Consider the following 14,308-nt stretch of genomic DNA (forward strand, 5'->3'; position numbering starts at 1 on the left):
CTGCTGGTTGGAGTCATACCTAGCACAAAGGAAGATGGTTGTGGCTGTTGGTTATTGGAGGTAAATCATCTCAGCTCCAGGACATCACTGCAGGAGTTCCTCAGGGCAGTGTCCTAGAACTGGAGTAGCCATGTAAACACCATGGCTACAAGAGCAGGTCAGAGGCTAGGAATCCTCCTGACTGCTCAAAGCCTGTCCACCATCTAAGGCACAAGTCAGGAGTGTGATGGAATACTCTCCACTTGCCTGGATGGGTGCAGCTCCAACAACACTCAAGGAGCTCGACACCATCCAGGACAAAGCAGCCTACTTGATTGGCACCCCATCCACAAACATTCACTCCCTCCACCACCAACGCACAGTGGTAGCAGTGTGTACAATCTACAAGATGCACTGCAGCAATGCACCAAGGCTCCTTAGACAGCACCTTCCAAACCCACGATCTCTACCACCTAGAAGGACAAGGGCAGCAGATGCATGGGAACACCACCACCTGCAAGTTCCCCTCCAAGCCACACACCATCCTGACTTGGAACTATATCGACGTTCCTTCACTGTTGCTGGGTTAAAATATTGGAACGCCCTTCCTAACAGCGCTGTAGGTGTACCTACCCCACATGGACTGCAGCGGTTCAAGAAGGCAGCTTACCACCACCTTCTCAAGGGCAATTAGGGGCAATAAATTGTGGGCAATAAATGCTGGCCTGGCCAGCGACGCCCACATCCCAGGAACGGATAAAAACAACTGTACAGGGTGTTGGTGAGAACATACCTACAGTACTGTACATTTTTGGTCTCCTTATTTAAGGAGGGATATACTTGCATTGGAGGCAGTTCAGAGAAGGTCGAATCCTGGGATGAAGGGTTTGTCTTATGAGGAAAGGTTGAGCAGATTGAGCCTGTCCCCATTGGAGCTTAGAAGAATGAGAGCTGATCTTATTGAAACATAAAAGATTTTGAGGGGGGTTGACGGAGTAGATGCTGAGAGGATGTTTCCTCTCGTGGGGAAATCTAGAACTGTGGCACAGATTCAGAACAAGGGGTCACCCATTTAAGATGGAGGGGAGGAGGAACTTCTTCTCTGAGGATCATCACTCTTTGGAATTCTCTACCTCAGAGAGCAGTGAAGGCTGGGTCATTGAATATATTCAAGTTAGACAGATTTGTGATCTACAAGGGAGTCAAGGGTTATAGGGAGCTGACAGGAAAGGCCACAATCAGATCAGCCATGAACTTATTGAATGATGGAACAGGCTTGAGGGGCCGAAGGGCCTATTCCCGCTCCTATTTCTTATGTTCTTATGATAAGCTATCAGGACCAGAGGGGATACATCCGAGGATACTGAGGGAAGTGAGGAAATTGTGGAGGCACTGGCCATAATCTTCCAATCCTCCTTAGATACAGGGGTGGTGCCAGGGGATTGGAGAATTGTAAATGTTACAACTTTATTCAAAAAAGGATGTAAGGATAAACCCAGCAACTACAGGTCAGCTTAACCTTGGTGGTGGGAAAGCTTTTAGAAATGATAATCCGAGACAAAGTTCACAGGTCACTTCGGTAAATGTGGATTAATTAAGGAACTCCAGTAGATTTATTAAGAGCAAGTCGTGTTTAACTAACTTGATCGAGTTTTTTGATGAGGTAATGGAGAGAGGATTTATGAGGGTAATGTGGTTGAAATGGTATACATGGACTTTCAAAAGGTGTTTGATAAAGTGCCACATAATAGGCCTGCCAGCAAAGTTGAAGCTCATGGAATAAAAAGGTACAGTGGCAGCATGGATATGAAGTTGGCTGAGTTACAGGAAACAGAGAGTAGTGGTGAACAGTTGTTTTTTAGACTGGAGGAAGGTATACAGTGGGGTTCCCCAGGGGTCGGTACTAGCACCACTGCTTTTCTTGATCTATATTAATGACCTAGACCTTGGTGTACAAGACACAATTTCAAAATTTGCAAATGACACAAAACTTGGAAGTATTGTGAACTGTGAGGAGGATAGTGATAGACTTCAAGAAGACAGACAGGCTGGTGGAATGGACTGACACGTGGCAAATGAAATTTAATGCAGAGAAGTGTGAAATTTTATATTTTGGTAGGAAGAATGAGGAAAGGCCGTATAAAACAAAACAATTCTAAAGGGGATGCAGGAACAGAGAAACCTGGGGGTGTAAGTGCACAAATCGTTGAAGGTGACAGGGCAGGTTGAGAAAGTGGTTAATAAAGCAAACAGCATCCTAGGCTTTATAAATAGAGGCATAGAGTATAAAAACAAGGAATGTTATGATGAACTTTTATAAAACAATGGTTTGGCCTCAACTGGAAAATCATGTCCAATTCTGGGCGCCGCATTTTAGGAAGGATATGAAGGCTTTAGAAAGGGTGCAGAAAAGATTTACGTGAATGGTTCCGGGTTGAGGGACTTCAGTTATGTGGATAGATTGGAGAAGCTGAGGCTGTTCTCCTTAGAGAAGAGAAAGTTGAGAGGAGATTTGATAGAGCTGTTCAAAATCATGAGGGGTCTAGACTGAGTAGATAGAGAGAATCTGTTCCCACTAGTGGAAGGGTCGAGAACCAGAGGGCACAATTTAAGGTAAATGGCAAAAGAACCAACGGCGACATGAGGAAAAACCTTTTTACGCAGCGAGTGGTTAGGATCTGGAATGCACTGCCTGAGTGAGTGATGGAGGCAGATTCAATCATGGCTTTCAAATGGGATTTGGATAAGCACCTGAAGAGAATGGACTACGGGGAAAGCACAGGGGGGGTGAGACAAGCTGAGTTGCTCTTGCAGAGAGCCAAATGGCATGCACACGACAGGCCGAATGGCCTCCTTCTGTGCTGTAAGCATTCTATGATTAAAGCCCATTGTTTCAGATTGCCAGTGTCCATATGACAAACTGGAGAACAGAAAGCCCAGCCTTTAGGAATTTCCATAATGTAGCAGATGTAATTAATTGGCAACTAAAGTAGGTAAAGTATTTAATAAAAGCAAAATACTGCGGATGCTGGAAATCTGAAATAAAAACAAGAAATGCTGGAACCACTCAGCAGGTCTGGCAGCATCTGTGAAAAGAGAAGCAGAGTTAACGTTTCAGGTCAGTGACCCTTCTTCGGAACTGACAAATATTAGAAAAGTCACAGGTTATAGGTAAAGCATTTATATCTTTTAAATGTTTCAGCTGTATTTGTATGAAATACTTTATCTACAGACTGAGTGAATCTGAGTCACATCATTCACCAGTTGTGGGGTTTTTAAATAGTACATTGTTATTAAGCACCCTTAAAACACATCTTGCAGAGACAAGAATGGCTGGATACCCACACTTTCCACTGTCAGCATTGCCTCCCGCAATTTCAGTCAAATTCTTTCTTTCTTGTGAAAGGAAACTAAAGCTTTACTACTAACCTGGTAAAAAATATGGAAGCTTCGTTCTCCAGGATTCCGTGTAACAACCCGGGATTTTTCCAGTAGGAAATTGGAGATTTTTCCACCATCTGGCTCCCCACCCGGGCTAAACTGGATTTCAAAGTATTTCCCCTGCACAGATCAGTCATATTTCAATATCAGGGAAAATCACAGGCACAGAACAAGCAGTAGCCATAAATTACACAGCAAGGAATATAATTGATGCATCATGGTTACTACCAACAATCACGACATCAATTTTGAACCTTTTTTATTGGACCTGTTTAATATAGAAAGTCCAATTTAAATAGCTCACTTCAGGTTCCCTCCTTAGATACAGGGTATATAATAATGATGTCTGTATGTCTGAGGAGGGAACAGTTAATGTACAGTACCAAACTTAAATCAGCAGTAATGTTCCTGGGATGTCTCCCAACTCGTCTTTTTAAAAATTAGTGTTTATACTTGAACTAAAATTGGATCTTGCATTTGAATTTATAATTTATAGCACAGTCAAACGTTTCAGCATCTCAATGGTTTAACCACTTAAAAAGGGACGGAATGGAGTTGAGGGGTGCTACAGATTTATTGGCCAATTCCCCTATCGGGCACTCACAGGAAGCACAGCTTGAGAAATTCCGGCTTGGAGCTCGTGATTTTCCATCTATTCGTTTAAAAGGATGGAAAATCAAGGTCTGCGGGTCGGCGATTCTCTGTGAGCAACGTTTCCTGCTGAGAGAACGTACTCATGGAATCAGCCCTTTAATTCATCATCAAGTCTGCAGAGCTAGTCACCTTCCTGGAATGCTTAGTTTTGTAAGGTTTTAAGAAACACACAGCAATACTGAAAACAACACTAATATTACAGTAATAAAGCTCCTCCAATGAGCAGTAATGCAAACCCTATACAACTGGAACAGTTCTTAAGCATTCATTTTAATTAAAATTAAAATGCAAACATATCTGCTTGACCTCTCATGCCTCTTCTACATATTCCTCCTTTCCAATTTGTTTTCTGATCAATCATCATCTTTTTAAACTTTAGTTTCAATTTTCTTTTTGATATCTTTGTCACCCCACAAAACAGCTTTTTAACAATTTGCATACTTTATTTATTCCCCCTTTTGGCTCCCACCATTGCCATTTTTGGGGTGGAAGCAACTCCACAGAAGAATTGTAAAGCCAGCATCAGAGGCTGGATCTTCAGCCAATCGAGAATTCAGACATTGAGATTGATAGCGTTATGCCATAGGTATAAGCAAAAGTCAATCTCGGCTATCTCAAAACAGGGAAGTGGTCAATGAACAAGCAAGTTCATGTTGTCCCACAGAAGCGGGCTGCATAAACTCATCCGCACTGGATTATGGCTAAGGCATTTATATCATTAAAAATATGTATCACCGGAACACAACTGATTGGGAAATGGGACAACGTGGCAAAGGGATAAGGAGAAAGCGATACACGGGGGTAATTACAAGCAGTTGCTAATCGGAAGCCTGTTACACAAACCAACTGATTTTCCTTCCCACTTAAAACATTTTTGATGTACCAGTTATCGTTATAATTTTGACTGAGCCACAACAAACACTGAGACAAGATGTAGCTCCATGGGCAAGATGCCTACAGAATTCTAAGGAAGAATGTAATTGGTAAGGGTCGGGCAGTTATTCCAAGAAGCGGGAGTACGTTGGCAAATACAATCATTCATTGCGACTTGACAGACTGGATTGTCTACTGAAGCCATTCATGAACTGGTTCAAAGCTGTTCATTTTTTTGACTAGCTTCAACAACTTCTTGTTCCATGCTGTAAATTACAGTGTGTGACTAAATCTGTTTAGTACAGAGTCTGCTAGGAAAGTGTCTAATGTGACTGATACTAATTGACTTCTGAAGTAGCGTGGTATGTGTTGGAAATCCGAAGTGTAATCGAGAGACAATGGGGTTGATTTTTCCTCCTGGGCAGGAATGCGGCAAAGCGAATCTCGTCACGGTCCAGCAGCAGTAGTCGGGAGGCTCGGCTGATTTTAACAACCAGGCCTCATGAAAATGTCACTTCATAACCAAAAGAGGCAAGAAGTTGGCAGGAAGCAGCTGCTCGATACTTAAAATTGTGTGGCTCAGAGGCTGCCTCCGAGGACTAATGGTTTCTGGCACATAGTAAGTGGTGAGGACGGCATTTCTGTTGGGCTGAGGGAGCCTGGGGTACTGTAGACCCAAGGTTGTCTTGTGGGGCCCCAGTCACTGCTTCCTGCTCAGGCCTGAGGTAAAAATAGCAGATCATGCCCCAGTGAAGTAATCAAAACCTGATCTGTGTAACTGAAGCGGAGTCACTGCCTTGTGCAGGTATCCATGCCGCAGGCAAATTAAAATTGCAGTCGGCCATACAGGGGGAGAAAAGGGTGGATAGGTCCCTGCTCCATTTAGCTTCCCAGTTAAAATTCTCCCAGTAAATCAATCAAGCTGTTAACCAGGGAACGCTATCCCAGATGGCAGGGTTGGGTACAAGGTTTGGCTTGGCTATAAAAGCTGGGTTTTATGTTGGGCAAGAGCAAAAGTACAGCCCAAAGCATTACAGTCTTTTCCTTCTACACTTAGCAAAATTAAACTGGAGCAGATTTCATACCCTCATGATTTAAAAAAAATTTTAATAAAGCTTTCCTTGTCTTCTTGCCAATTTACCCCAAGGCTGCTAATAAAAAGTGTATTTCCTTTCCTCAGCCACATTTGATATGATCAGGACTTTTCCAGTGATAAAGGATAGCCTTGTAGCCAACCAAAAGCCCAGATGAGTCTGGTCCAAGGCTGATCCACAAAGAGTTTGTGTCACCCAGCACCCATTGGGTTACAGGTGTAGTATGCACAGGCATGCAGAAACCTCTTTTCAATACAGAAAAGATGATTGAGAGGAGCTGTGTTACTGATTTTTAAAATTCTGAAAATGGTATAGATAAAGTTGAGGTAAGCAGACTATTTATTTTGGACTGTGAGTACAGAAGTTGAGAACACAACTCACTTGGACTAGATTAGAGATGAGATAATGTTTACTTTTCCCTAGGGTATCGGATCAGATGTGGAACAGATTGCCAGAAAAATTAGAAAGTTGAGTTAGTTATTAGCTTTAAAAAGGGCCCATTTCAAGAAAAGTGGTACAGAGCTATTAATAGATTGGCTGGATTCACATAAGAATTGAGAATAAAGATCTTGGTGGTGAGTCAGAGGGAGTCCACGATTGAGTAATCAAGACTAAAGAATGGGCATGATGGTCCGGTTCTGATCTGTAATCCCACCAACTCTTCTGATTGGACACAAACAATCCGCCAGAAGTAAGTCACATAAGTTCAAGGAACAACTAGCTGCATTTTCTATCCTATCAGCAACAGCCCAGGCTAGGATCATAAATAATTTCCTCCTAGAGTGCAGCCCTGAAGCTGGCTATTGGGAAGTGCACAAGGGCGTCCTAGGATTACTGTCCATCCCTCCGTTCATCTAGAGAGGGGCCTACTATCTGCTTGCCTTAGCATCTCCTCACATCAACCCCAGCGACATCTGGAATATAGGTTATCGAGGATGTTGGGAATGAAGCTGTGTTCCACATTTAGTGAACATTGAGCATCTTGCTGCTTATTGCAACTTCCGCAGGAGTTACAAAGTGTGTCGTCTCAAACTTCTTCCCACAAATGTTACATTTATTTTATAACTTCTCATCAAAGCATGCATAGCATCCTGGGGAACCTTTGATCACCTGAAGTGCATAATGGCTCAATTTGGTGCAATCTGAACATCAAGTAAACTAAAGTCTATAAAAATGAAAATACAAACCACAAAGAATGTTTTATTACAGCCAATCCTTCTGCAAGCAGAATTATTTTTCTTTTTTAAAAAAAAATAAAAGACATATATTGAGTTGGTTACTTTTGTTTTTAATTTTGCCAGCTCTTCAGTTGCACAAATTTGCCAACCTTTTTAGCAATCTTGCTACTTCTTTTTGAAAAGTTTTCATTTCTCCTTTTCATTCCTTTTTCTTTCCTGTATTTTTGGTTGGTGTATTCCTTCCTTTTATTTAGGCTTCCAATAATTAAAGGCGTAGCACTGTGTAATAAAATTATAGAATTCCCAGCACAGTAATTATCAGTCACCCACATGCCGAAACCTACTACTTTTGATTTTCTAACTTCAGTTTCTGACATTTAAAAAGCTCGGTGAGGCCTCCAATAACACCAGCCAATTTCCCAATTCATTGTGCAGGTGCTCGAGTTACACAAGACATACTCAACGCATGATTGACCTTTGATGGCACGAACACAGAGGGGAACAAACACAGAAAGAGGACTGCCACAAACTACATTTGCATTTGAACTTTATTCCTTTCTTCGAAATATTCTCTAACTTTTGTTGTCTCTGTACTTCCTGTATCCATTGTATAACAAACACTTTATTTTAACATGGTGTCGGAGAGCCTGCTGAAACCGTCATTTAACAAGAAGCAGATTATAATGCAGAGACTATTTAATGCAAGCCACCATCTGCCCCAGGCCTTCTCATTTCATTCCTGGCAGAGCCTCTCACCTTGTGGTTCAGGCACAAATACTAAACCTATACATTCACTGTGCCTGCTGTCCTGGATCATATTTTTGTTCTCGGGGATGTGGGCGACATAGTAAGGCAGCATTTATTGCCCATCCCTGTTGCCTTGAGGGCATTGAAGTGTCAACCACAAAGTGTAGAACTGGAGTCTGTTCATAAACTCTGGGTGTTAATCAAGCTTCATATAACCACGACTGCAAGTTGTGAAACCCGATGTCAATAGATCTGGTAATTTGTGGGCTAGTACCAGCAAAACTATCATGAATGCTGCTGGATTGTTGTAAAAACCCAAATGGTTCACTAATATCCTTCAGGGAGTTCCCAGCCACCCTTACCTTGGTCCTGAATTAGATTCCAGTTCATGGAAGACAGCACAAGGTGAAAAAAAAAGAGACTGATTATGTAGTTTGTCCCTTCCCTCAAAAGACCACTGGGAGCCACTTTAGGAAAAGAGTGCAACCAAGGACTGGTGCCAGTAAAAGAGTGAGGATTGAGTGAGGTGATGCTGAAAGAGACAATTTAATTTGTTCCTTCAAGAGCGAGAGAGTAAGAAGAGAAAACAAAACTGGAGTGTAATTGGAAGAAGTGTTTGTCTCAACTGTCCAACTGCCTCATATAAGTGGATAAACCATTCAGTTGTACGGACCTGAAAAGGTCCCAGGTTCGGTTTTTTATCTGTGCTGTTAATTAATATTAGCTGATGAAACAGTCCAGGTGGTTTCAGGCACCTGGGCTGGGGAGGAGGAGGTGGAGGGGGGTGCGGCAGGAAGGAAAGCAGCCAATTCCTGCTGTTGAGCATGATCGAGGTGACTTCTGCTGCTCATCAGGTACACATGCAGAAGCAATAACTCCACCCCCCCCTCCCAAGTTTGTACAGCCAACCAACAGTTACAGAGTGCCTTCAGAACGAGAAGAGAGAATATATAATCAAGTCTCCCACCCATAAAAAGATCTGCTCAGGTGACATGGTGTTTGGCAACCAGATGGGGCCTTTCATCTGAGCAAGACTCAGCATTCATGTTGGACCTGGATAATTATTTGGTACTGAAATGTAAACAAAGTTAAGTATACCTCCTGACAGGGTTGGAAAAAGTATTATTTCCATTTTATTTTACCTACATCAAGGTTGCATTGTTTTACACTGTTCACATGTCTGGTAACTCCTGCAATAGCAACATTAGCAAGAAATTTTAAATTGCGTCACCAAATATAAATGTAACTAGAACTGATGGAGGTTCAGTGCTAATGGTCAAAAGCAGACAGTATATAACCTCTAAATCTGCTTAAATATTTAATTAAGGTCGAGTTAATTTTAGAGCATTCTATTTGTTCACTGAGAGTATTGGAAAATAAGAGATAGAGCCATTAGTGTGAGTCAACTGAAACATGAACCATGTTGGTTTTTATTTAGAGATACAGCACTGAAACAGGCCCTTCAGCCCACCGAGTCTGTGCCGACCATTAACCACCCATTTATACTAATTCTACACTAATCCCATATTCCTATATTCAGGGGTAAATATAGGAATTATATAATAGATTTGTAGCAAAATATATTAGGACTTAGGAAAAGGTATTCTGCCGGAGAAATTACAATCAGCGATGTTATTGTACAACACTAATAGTCATTTAGATTAGATTAGATTAGATTAGATTAGAGATACAGCACTGAAACAGGCCCTTCGGCCCACCGAGTCTGTGCCGAACATCAACCACCCATTTATACTAATCCTACACTAATCCCATATTCCTACCAAACATCCCCACCTGTCCCTATATTTCCCTACCACCTACCTATACTAGTGACAATTTATAATGGCCAATTTACCTATCAACCTGCAAGTTGATATGGCTTGTGGGAGGAAACCGGAGCACCCGGAGAAAACCCATGCAGACACAGGGAGAACTTGCAAACTCCACACAGGCAGTACCCGGAATCGAACCCGGGTCCCTGGAGCTGTGAGGCTGCGGTGCTAACCACTGCACCGCCCTACCCTCATTTATTTTCTGGAAGCATGGTCACATATATCTTAGAATAAAATTGCTGCTGATGATAAAGGACACACAGGACTGGATTTTAAGAACCCGTCGCCTCAAAAAATGTGGGCCGCATGCCGAAGAGCCGCCACTATCACCTGCGCGGTGGCTCATTTAAATAGTCAAGGCGTCCCGCCCGGCCCCTTCCCCAAACACGTGGAAGGAGTGGGCTGTCCATCACCAGTAATGGCGTCAACTGCCTGTGCGCAGGCGTTGGCACCATTTTTAAAGGATTTTAAAAGTGAAGCCTTCCAAAATTTACAAAATAAAATTGTAATGCCCCTTTCAAACCCACCAATAAAACTTACATTAGGTATTTGCCCATCCACCCCACCAAACACTTATCTTTGAATTCTGACCTTCCACCCGCCACCCCCCCGCCAGACTGTACAGAGTTGAAAGTTCAACCCTTCCCACAAACCCCTACACTGATGATGCTTATTTGACACTGGTCCAAACACCCCCCACCCCCCCGCACTATAAATCTTAACTCCCCCCCCCACTCTCCTCACCAGCGTCACGCCTGCTTTCCCCAGACAGGGAATTGAAGGCGCGGTAGAGCTGGCCGCTGCACTGAAGATCACAGCGGGCCTTAGACGATTGCGGGTAAGTTGATTTAAATTTTTTCATGTCATTGATTTAAATATTGAAATTGATGTCCCGTCGCCCAGCGGCAGGGGAAGCCGCCACGGAGTCTCGGCTGCCACCGGGAAGATCGGGTCGGGCCCTCCCGGCATTGGCTTCCGTGGGGGCCTCTGCCGCAACCATCTTCTGGCAACCCCCCCGCCACAGAGCCCGACGTCATGGGCTTGGTAAAAATCTAACCCACAGTCAGGCTACAATGCAAAGATGTACACAGAAAGCTAGTGTGGTCAAGAATTTACAGTGAGTAATATTTGAAGATGAAGTATAACAAGAAACATGCTTACTTGCTGCAATCTACAAAGGAAATTTAGCACTTGAAGGAAAAACTTCAAACCCAAAATAACCAAACATTGCTTGAGATGAAGACTTTCCATAAGAAATCCCCCAGCCAAACCCACAGGATATTACAGTCAAAACAGGACACAGCCTCAAACTCACAAATCTGCTGGAGTTATTGTTTCTCACTGTTTTAGCATTCCCAAATGCTTCTAGGAGTGGATTTGATTGAAGAATGATGTCTTTTATATGCTGCAAGAGAGAAAAAAAAAATCCCTCCTTAAAAATGAATGCTAAATTACTGCACTACGATAATGTGGAAGTATGCTGCATTGATCAATAATAAAATATTTCTCTCTACAGAGATAAAATTCTGTCTGCAGTTCTTCATTAACCCGAAATAAACCTTACCTTGAACAGCCACTGTGATACCACAGGAGGTGTAAAACTAACCCATACTCTACAGAGTTTGGGGCAGATGGGTATCTCTGGAACTCTGGTTCTTGTAGATTTGGGAATTGCTGATTGTTACATTGGACATTGTCAAAGTCTTTGATGGATTCAAGTATCATGAACTTCTAAACAAGTTAGCATTATCTGGCCTCCCACCAAAGCTATGTTGATGGGACAGCAGCAAATCAACATGAACCAGATCAATTTAGGGAGATAGCGGCATAATGGTAATGTCACTGAACTAGTAATTCAGAGACCCAGGCCAATGCCCTGGGGGCACGGGTTCAAATCCCACCAGTTGGTGGAATTTAAAATTCAATTCATAAAATTCAATTAATAATAGAAAAAAATCTGGAATTGAAAGCTAGTCTCAGTAATAGTGCCATGAAACTATCATCGATTGTCGTAAAAACCCATCTGGTTCACTAATGTCCTTTAGCAAAGGATATCTGCCACCCTTACCTGGTCTGGCCAGGACCCACGTCAATGTGGTTGGCTCTTAACTGCCCTCTGAAATGGCCTTGCAAGCTATTCAGTTGTCAGGGGCAATTAGGGATGGGCAACAAATGCAGGCCTGGTCAGCGATGTCCACATCCCAAGAAAGAATTTTTTTTAAATTCTGGGTGAACTGCATACTACAGCATAGTCACATATTGAGCAAGCTTGTATTTTCTCTACCTCTATGAAACATTATATAAAAAACATTTTAAATAATGTAAGTCTTGCTGCAAACCCATATTACTTTACCTGCACTTTGGGCCCACCTCCAGAAACTCTGGAAATGTAACCCATGATATATTTTGCAGCTACCGTCTTTCCAGCCCCACTTTCGCCACTGGAAGAGAAAAGGCAAAAGAAAGGTAAATCTCTGTTTACACACCGCCCACTGTAACATGTGTTAGTTTCTGTCTGTTTTGGACAACAGAAGCTATTATTACTTCAGCAATAAAATGTAATCGCTGATTATGCTTGACGTCACTCTATCGTGGTGCCTGTGACTCTTGTTAGAAGATAGAAGTAGTGTAGGCAGGCTCCAAAGAGAGATTAAATGAAAAGTTTGTGTACCATGGCTATTTGCCATTTGAATCACTAACATTAGAGCAGGGAAGGGAAATAGATGCCAAGACAATACCTTGGGAAAGCTGAACATTTTCTTCAATGGCGATGTCAAATGGTCATAGACAGCTCGGTCTAGTATAAGCTCATCAATCAGCCAATCATTAGGTGGCATTAATACATGTGGATTGGGGAGGGAGGTTATACTTTGAAGCTGCTACACTCTAACTACCCCCTCCTTATTGGTACAAAGAATTATAGGAACAAAACTACAGAAAAGGTCTATTTCAGTGTCTTTTTATATTCTTCATTCTACAGATACCATAGGTTCTGTTATAATGGCCCATTTTACTGTCCTTGAAATGGGCCTTTTTATGGTGTGCTCTCAAGCTTCTGACTAGAACAAAAGAAAATCTATGTTTGCTAAAATAATAACAGTGGGTATACTCCAAAAAATAATTTGTTGTATAGTGACGTGATAAAGCCCTACATCAGTGCAAGCTCTTTGCTTCTCAGTTGCTTAGTGAGCTGATAAACAGCTGAGTCGTGATTAGATGGTTTGTTTCTATTCCAGTGGATGCTGGCAATTTCGGAAGTTACATGGTTTGTTAAGGGCCTGACTGACAATACTTAGAAATTGGCCCCTAAATGTTTGGGCAAGTCTTCAAAATGTTGGGTGTGATTTCTTTTTCATGTTTTACTAAAAGTTTCTTATAAAAATAAAACAATAAAAAAATTCTCCCACTGTAAACTGTTTCAAACTCATGCATAAGAGTTCCTGAATGAGATGATTGACCACTACTAATCACATCCTGAACTTCAGAACACAACTTCCTGTTCTCATTTCTCCTCTGCCAATACATCCAAAGAACTTTCCAAGTCCAGCAATCAAACCCTGACAAATGGTTTCCATTTCATCCAGTCCGTTATTGCATTTGCATGAAAAAAACACAATCACAGCATCTATAGTATCTGCAAAATGAGTTAAGAGGTACTGTGTAAGATGGCACAAACATGCTGGTTTTGCAGTAAGGCAAGCAAGACAATACAAAACATGACAGAAAATTAATTGTGCGTCACGAATTTAAGTTTTAAACCAAACAAAGCACAAATGTATGGGAAGATTTGTGTAAATGGAAAATGCTGCAACACTATTGCCATGGAGGTTGGAATGAAGATCCAGGCAGACTGATAGCAATGACCACTCTATTTATTTGGGTCATTTGACAATATGTAGCACCTGACTTGAAGAGTATATGAAACCCACTGCCCACAGTAATGGTCACAGTGTCACCAATGTTGATATCCGTCAGAGTTTCAATTGCTTCTTTTAAAATGCTCTCCTAACTTGATGTACGTTTGTATTGCTGCCAACCATCCAACTACTCTTCCTGGCCCTCATGCTAGCCGACACTGTAAATGACTCCCTTTGGTTTCTGTTCCCCTCCCATCCTAAGATCTCCTTTTCTGGTTTGGTGTCCAGTGTTGTTTGATTATGCCTCTACGAAGGACCTTTGGACATTTCTCTATGATACAGATGCTATATAATTGCATGTTATTGTTGAAGAAAGAGCTGATGTGATGTCTTTAAACCTTAAAGTATTTAATTAATTCTAATGCAACCTTTCATTTTATTGAACATCTCGGTTTGAAAGAGGGGACAAAGGGAACATCCAAAAAAAAAAGTCTAATTGGCAAAGGGTTAAACTGAATAAAATGTTTAGACTTACAGCCCATACATCATTAACTAACAGTTCTTTAGTGATTGCATCTCATACCCGTCCATCTCTAGTCAACAGTGTGGAATTTTACAACTTATTTAGTTACATCCTCGTTGCTCAGCACACT

At 41.9% G+C, this 14,308-nt stretch overlaps 1 protein-coding gene across 4 annotated transcripts in view; it reads right to left on the bottom strand.

The window, feature by feature from the left end:
• The window catches only part of myo1ea (myosin IEa), a 132,338-nt gene that overhangs the window by 57,641 nt on the left and 60,389 nt on the right, over window positions 1-14,308 (bottom strand). For all 4 annotated transcript variants that reach the window (XM_068017914.1, XM_068017913.1, XM_068017912.1 and 1 more), the window contains 3 exons: window positions 12,152-12,239; window positions 11,114-11,203; window positions 3,409-3,540 (listed from right to left, as the gene is read on the bottom strand). In XM_068017914.1, the coding sequence (XP_067874015.1) occupies window positions 3,409-3,540; window positions 11,114-11,203; window positions 12,152-12,239 (310 nt within the window). The remainder of the gene's footprint in view (window positions 1-3,408; window positions 3,541-11,113; window positions 11,204-12,151; window positions 12,240-14,308) is intronic.

The sequence above is a fragment of the Heterodontus francisci genome, chromosome 38, assembly GCF_036365525.1.
Source record: "Heterodontus francisci isolate sHetFra1 chromosome 38, sHetFra1.hap1, whole genome shotgun sequence".
Lineage (NCBI taxonomy): Eukaryota > Metazoa > Chordata > Chondrichthyes > Heterodontiformes > Heterodontidae > Heterodontus > Heterodontus francisci.